The 6,376-nt window shown below is 40.6% G+C and overlaps 1 protein-coding gene across 1 annotated transcript in view; it reads left to right on the top strand.

Moving 5' to 3' along the window:
• Nucleotides 1–6,151: 6,151 nt before the first annotated feature.
• Nucleotides 6,152–6,376, top strand: part of LOC138040228 (uncharacterized) — an 852-nt gene continuing 627 nt past the window's right edge. The window contains exon 1 of the mRNA XM_068885994.1: nt 6,152–6,376. This exon is cut by the window's right edge and continues 627 nt beyond it. Coding sequence (XP_068742095.1) covers nt 6,152–6,376 — 225 coding nt within the window.

The raw sequence follows: 6,376 nt of genomic DNA, 5'->3' as shown, positions 1-6,376 counted from the left end.
CTTGATTCTTTTGTCGCACCTGCAAAGATCAAATGACCTTCTCACACCCGTTGTCTACGAACTGTAGCATGATAGCGATTATTTATTACCGCTGAATATTTTTACAATGGTAAACTAAAGCAATTAATACAAGTAGATCTTCTACCGTAATCCAGAAACGTTAAGAAAAATTGAGTTATGAAAGCATGCAATTAAGATTGACGACAGTTTTTTTCCAACAGGGCACTACTTCAAAATTTATAATTCCTTATTAGAAACTAAAATTTTAATTCAATCTTTCCTTTAATTTAGATTTTGTAATATGAGTTTGGGCTATATCAATAAAAACACAAACGGAATTTGGCTTCAGGCTTTATTTTGATTCAAATTTTAGTGTATAAGTAATTAATTTTTAATAATCGAGATACAACAGAGAAAGATGTCAACCTCGGTGAATGTTTTCTTCTTTGCAAGAATAGATTATAAAAATAAAAGCCTGTTTTGTTGAGACAATCTATGTTTATATACCAAGGTTTTCAAAGCCTGAGGCTTGGGGTCCTTGAGTAAACTGAGGAAACAACGCAATAAACACTACCACATTAAAAGTTTATACCAGAAGGAGGCTACCAGATGGCCAATTACATGGACTAGGAGGGGACGGTTTAATTCCGGAGCAAGGAAAACAAGTTAGTCAGTTGACAGAGCGCGGTTATTTAAATCAGCGACCCATGCCCTTCAGCACAAAAAAAATGAATGCCGTATGAAGAGATTAAAGCTACATTGTCAATATTAATCAGATTCTTTTCTTTGGTGGGAATTGTACACCTGAAAAAAAAATAAAAAAAAGAACAGGAGGAATTTACAATGAATTACCACCATCAATTGTGCAAAGCAGCAAGACTATCAGTTTCTTTCATGACGTAATTCAAAGTACCAGTCGAACCTATGGTACCTTCCTCAGAGGAACGACTGACTCGGGTGAACCTTCAAATGCGTACGATATTGATCTTTATTACAGGAACAATTTGCTTCAAAAATTTTACAACTGCTGTATTGTGCACCAGTTGAAGTTATCCAGGGTGCAATCCATGGTCGAGCTCCTGATTGTGTTGGTAGAGCGGGAGCTGTTTTTTTCATGTGCAATAACGTGGTTTCCAACCCCGCCAGCAGGACTGATGCCTTTATGATAACCTGAAAGAAGTGTTATATTTCGGAATTCTCAACACGGCACTAGATTGGGTTGAGTTAATTTCCGACAGGTCACAATTTATTGAGTTCAGGTAGGTTAAGGGGGTGGCTCTTAACTACCAAACTGTTGCTATGGACCCCTTCAAATAATCATTCTCGAGTCCCTTTGCCAAATGTCTTCTATTCAACATTTCTTTGTCTGGGTCGACTCACAACCATCTTTGGTAAATCACGTTACCAAAACAGAAAATGTCTAAAAACTCAGCGAGTTAAATATGTTTTTCACAAATTCTTCACAAATGTTTTTCACAAATTTTTAACGCAACAATACGAGGACAGTCTAACACAAAACCTGTAGCATGGATTAAAAAAAAACACTAAATACTGCAATGGCCATGCTATGCATTACGTTGGATCAACACAAACAGTGATTAAGCATGAACACACCAATGTTCTGACAGATCAATCAACGTTCACGAAGGCATTCTCTTCAAAATGGAACTGCTGTCGGCCAAACCTAGCATGATCAGCGCTAGAAAGCAGACGCAGACAGCTGTTTCGGGTTTGTTGGCGTGTGTCAGTGCGCCGTAGCTAAACACAATGAGCCTCAGTGACCCTTCGCCTATCTCATGTGTCTCTTGTCATTCTAGAAAGAGCTATAAGATCGGATTGCGCTATTGCCACCTCACAAACAGTTGCGACAAATGGCCAAAGGGCAACCCTCAACTGATCATGCCAGCGCCATTAAGAGAGAAACTATGGAATGGCCAATACCATCCTTTCCCTTCAGAAAAAAAGTTATTCCTCAAAAAAATAAAAAATAATAAAGATAATAACCAGACAGAACTAATCGATGATCAATGACATCAATTAGTAATCAATGAGTAATCGATGAGTAATCAGTTGATTAGTCATTGATTATTGGCAATGATCAATGAGTAATCGATGAGTAATCGAAGCCCAAAAATTTTGTGGCCTATCCTGGCCTATCGATTACTCATCGATGACATCGATTACTCATTGGTGTAATTGATTACTCATCGATGACCCATTGATTACTCATCGACTATTATAATGCACACAAAAGACACTTCTTGCTTTCTTGTACCATTTTTTTCGTTTGTGATTCTTTTAGCTGTGTTAAACGTAAATTTTGCTTGTATCTCAGTGAAATTCCTGTTGACAATGTCGAGGCGCAAAGTGCTAATCACAAATACAGATGATTCTCAATTATGCAATATTTAACTTAACCCAACTCTTTACGTGTTGGAAAGATCCCAGGGTAGAGAATCCGAAATTCTCAACAAACCTAAGACCTTTGAACAACTGTCAGAGGAAGAAAGAGAGCCCTACCGAAGAATAAAGAACTGGCTACAGCAAGAAGATCCCATAGGGGATCTGAGAGGAAAGATTCAAGGTACATGAATCACTTTTGAACACGTGTAATTTGATCAAGTCACAAGAACTATTTCCGTTGCAAAGTCCATATGCCTTGTGTACTGCGCTGACATCGTTCATAGAAATGTTTTTTTTTTCATGACATGAGTGCTCCGTCGCTTTGCATATTAAAGTTGTTCTGTTTTTGTTTTAAAGGAAAAAGGAAGCGAGCTACTTCATCAACCGCAAATAGGAGGACGAAATTTTCGCATTTGCAGAAAATGGCCCTTGAGGCCTTGTACAAAGAGAGCAAGTATCCATCGCACGGAGTTATTGAAGAATTTGCAAATATGAACAACCTTGACGGGGCAACCGTTAAGGTGTGGTTCAACAAGAAACGGCAAAGAGTTATATAATGGAGAACCTTCTGAAGCTTAATTTCTATGTACTACTAGCTGAAAAGAATAAACCAGGAAACATCTGTTTACATTTAAGTTGTTTTAAGTTTGTTTTTCTTCGCCAAATACCGTTTTACAGCCACGAGATAATATCGATGCGTAATGGATGAAAAACGATGACTAATCAATGCAATCAATGACTAATCGATGACCGAAAATTTTGTGGCCTGTCGATTAGTCATCGATTACTCATTGATCATCGGCAATAATCAATGACTAATCAACTGATTACCTATCGATTACCTATTGATTACTCATTGATTTCATTGATGTCATTGATGTCATCGATTAGTTATGTCTGGTAATAAAGAAATAAAAAATAACGTCATAAGGCCCTCCTTTGATACACTTTTCAAAATATCACTTCAATAGAAATTTCATGCTACAGTTTACGAAAAATGATGGGACGGTTCCCATCCGGTGAAATACCGCTTCTTCCTTAAGAGTTTTTACATCTTTTTCACTGAAACGCACGGATGAGGACTGGGACAAGTTGAGCATGCGCCTTCTGATTGAATTGATGTCAGATTTCCATCGAAAAAGTTACTTCAAAGAACCATCCATGCAATCTTTTTGTAGGGCTCTTGACAAAAAAAGGTTTCCTTAGCAACCATTGTCTTTCTGTAGTTAAGTGCCACGCCCCTTAACGAGTGGAGAGAGCTCTCCCCTCCCAACAATGTGGCCCGGGTTTGATTCCCAGACTCGAGGTCATATATGGCTTGAGTTTGTTGGTTCTTTACTCTGCTCCGAGAGGTTTTACTCCGGGTACTGCAACTTTCCCCTCTTCTCAGAAACCAAACTGTAATTTGATTAATCTCGTACCCAGATCTCACTCTGTTACTGGAAATGTGAGATCTGGTAAAGTTCGACAGTCCACCATTTTTCATTGGCTACTAAAAAAAGGTTGGGGCAATGTAATCTACGCTCCGATTGGCTTATTTCGCGGGGCACTTAGTGAAGGTTTGGTTTTCGCAAGCTCATGTGCTGTTGTGCGGAGGAAAGTTTTGTTTTTTTTTTCCGACGCCGGAAAAGCTTTACAGTTGAGGCCTCGCTGGCACTGAGCATGCTCGAAATCCAACTTTACCAGATCTTCCTTCAGTATGACCGTGGGAGATCTGGGTACGAGATTATAATTTGATATGAGTTGATTCAATCTCGTACCCAGACTCCTCGGGCTTCTTGGCCAGCGGGTGAGCGCCCGGGGAGACTCTGGGATAATCGACTTGAACTATAATTTTGATTGGCCGCTTGCGTAACAGTGGCAGTCCGACAGGAAGTAGGTCAGTAATTCGGAAGCCCCAGAATTCACTCAGGAGCCTCACTCAAGAAAATCTAAAACTAGTTTCAGTGCTGTTTGATTTTTTCTACCTCAGAAATATATAAATCACAAAAATAATAAAACGACGAGGTTTGAATTATGTCTTATAACGCACGGGAATTTTCCCACGCTGCTAAAAAGTGATTGCTGTTGCTGTTGCAAAAGTACCGTGGGAAAACAATACATCAGTCTCTTTGAGGAGAAATCCGTGGAATAAGGTCTTGTCGAAGCCATTCAGAATTACGGAAACATCAAATTGTAGTAGAAGAGGACATTTGTGTCGTTTCCACAAAAAATGTGTCGATCGTGTTGCTTGCACGATGGCATTCTGAACGATGGAATGTACGCTGAAACACTAAAAATACACTTACCGAAAGCGTCAGAGGTTTCATCTTCACTTGCTCTTACAGCAAGCCAATGATCATTCTCCAGTTTCTTTGTGTGTAAGGCTAAAATTCTTGTTTCTCGAACACTTTCAACCCGCCATTTCTACTGTTTACGCTTTTCTCTTTTCTGTTTCCGTTTAAACTCAAGCATACGTAATAAGACCAGAACCCATGTTTTCTGGGAAAATGGAGTCGATTATCTCAGAGTCTCTCCGGGCGCTCACCCGCTGGCCAAAAAGCCCGAGGACTCTGGGTACGAGATTGGAGTTGATTTGATTTGATTTCTGTACAGCGGTGTCCCCAATAAGTGCTTGAAACCTACAAACGATATAGGCACAGAAGACTCTGAGCACAAAGACAATGCTTAAAAGGGGAGTGACAGGAAAAAGCCTATTGTGCAACTTCCCGATTTCCGACACAGGAAAAAATATAAAAATCGAAAAATGCCACTAAGTTTTTGACTGGATTGCATAATGGCAACCCAGTGATTAATTGTGTAAATAGTGCATTCACCCAATTATAGAACTGAGTTGCAAAAAATTGCTGGTGTTGGTTCTAGGATTGCGTGAATTCGACCAAGAGGGACACTTGATATAAGGCCTGTATTTCTGCTTTCAACTTTCTTTGAAAATGGCCAGAAAATCAAGTGGACACTTTATGACGGAAAGAGTGACAATTTTCCATTTGAAAAAATTTGAGATAAAGTATCACTTAAAATCATTTTTAGGTTTAAAAAAATTTATTTGTTGCGAGCCGCTAGGCGACACTGACCTTGCCTGCCCCTTTCTTAAGCATGACTTTCTTGTGGTAAGGCGTCCCGCATACCGGCGAAATTTTGGATTTCTTGGGTGAGTGAGTGGGTGGGTGGGTAGGCACGCGTGTCGATTGCCTGTCGGAAAGTTTCGGATCACTATCTTCGTATTATCGATTATTACTGGGTTGCCGTATGGCAATCCCAGTCGGAAAATGGGCAGATTTCTCCGCTCCGTTTTATTTTCCTTGTCGGTAAAAGTCTTGCCTGTCTCCCCTGGTAAGTGGTGTCTTTGTGCATAGAGCCTTCTGCGCGTATTTTCTTAGGATCGACAGGGTAGTGGAAATGCGTAGATTTCTCTGGTGGACACAGTAGAATCATTAACTTAGCCTGCAATGTCGTCGAAAGTGATGTATGGATGATGTCCGACGTACCACCATGGAACGTCTTCAGAGTCTTCGAGACCTATAATACCATGTCATGACCCTCTGGGAATGTGAGTGGGAGCAGCGAAAGAAAGCAGATCCTCGCTTGGCTGAGTTCTTCAAAACCCTTCCAGTCATCAAACCCATGAATCCTCGCCTTCTTTGGAGGACGCACAAATGCCTCCTACCTTTACTACAAGGTTCGAGTCGGTGAGGAAATCCGGTATGTGGACTACACTTCCCTCTACCCGTGGGTCAATAAGAATGGAATGTATCTCATCGGCTATCCTGAGTTCATCTATGAACCCGGCACCACCGACCTCTTGGAGTACTTTGGTCTGGCTTTGTGCACCATCGTCCCACCAAAGAATTTGTGTCACCCCATCTTGCCTTACCACTGTGGAGGAAAGCTCACCTTCCCTCTTTGCCCTACGTGTTTGGAGCAAGACATTGTCAAACCTCATTGCGATCACACCGAGGATGAACGGGCGCTG

This window comes from Montipora capricornis, chromosome 3 (genome assembly GCF_036669925.1).
Source record: "Montipora capricornis isolate CH-2021 chromosome 3, ASM3666992v2, whole genome shotgun sequence".
Lineage (NCBI taxonomy): Eukaryota > Metazoa > Cnidaria > Anthozoa > Scleractinia > Acroporidae > Montipora > Montipora capricornis.
Note: the sequence above shows the minus strand (reverse complement) of the source record. Positions and strands in the feature narration are given on the sequence as shown.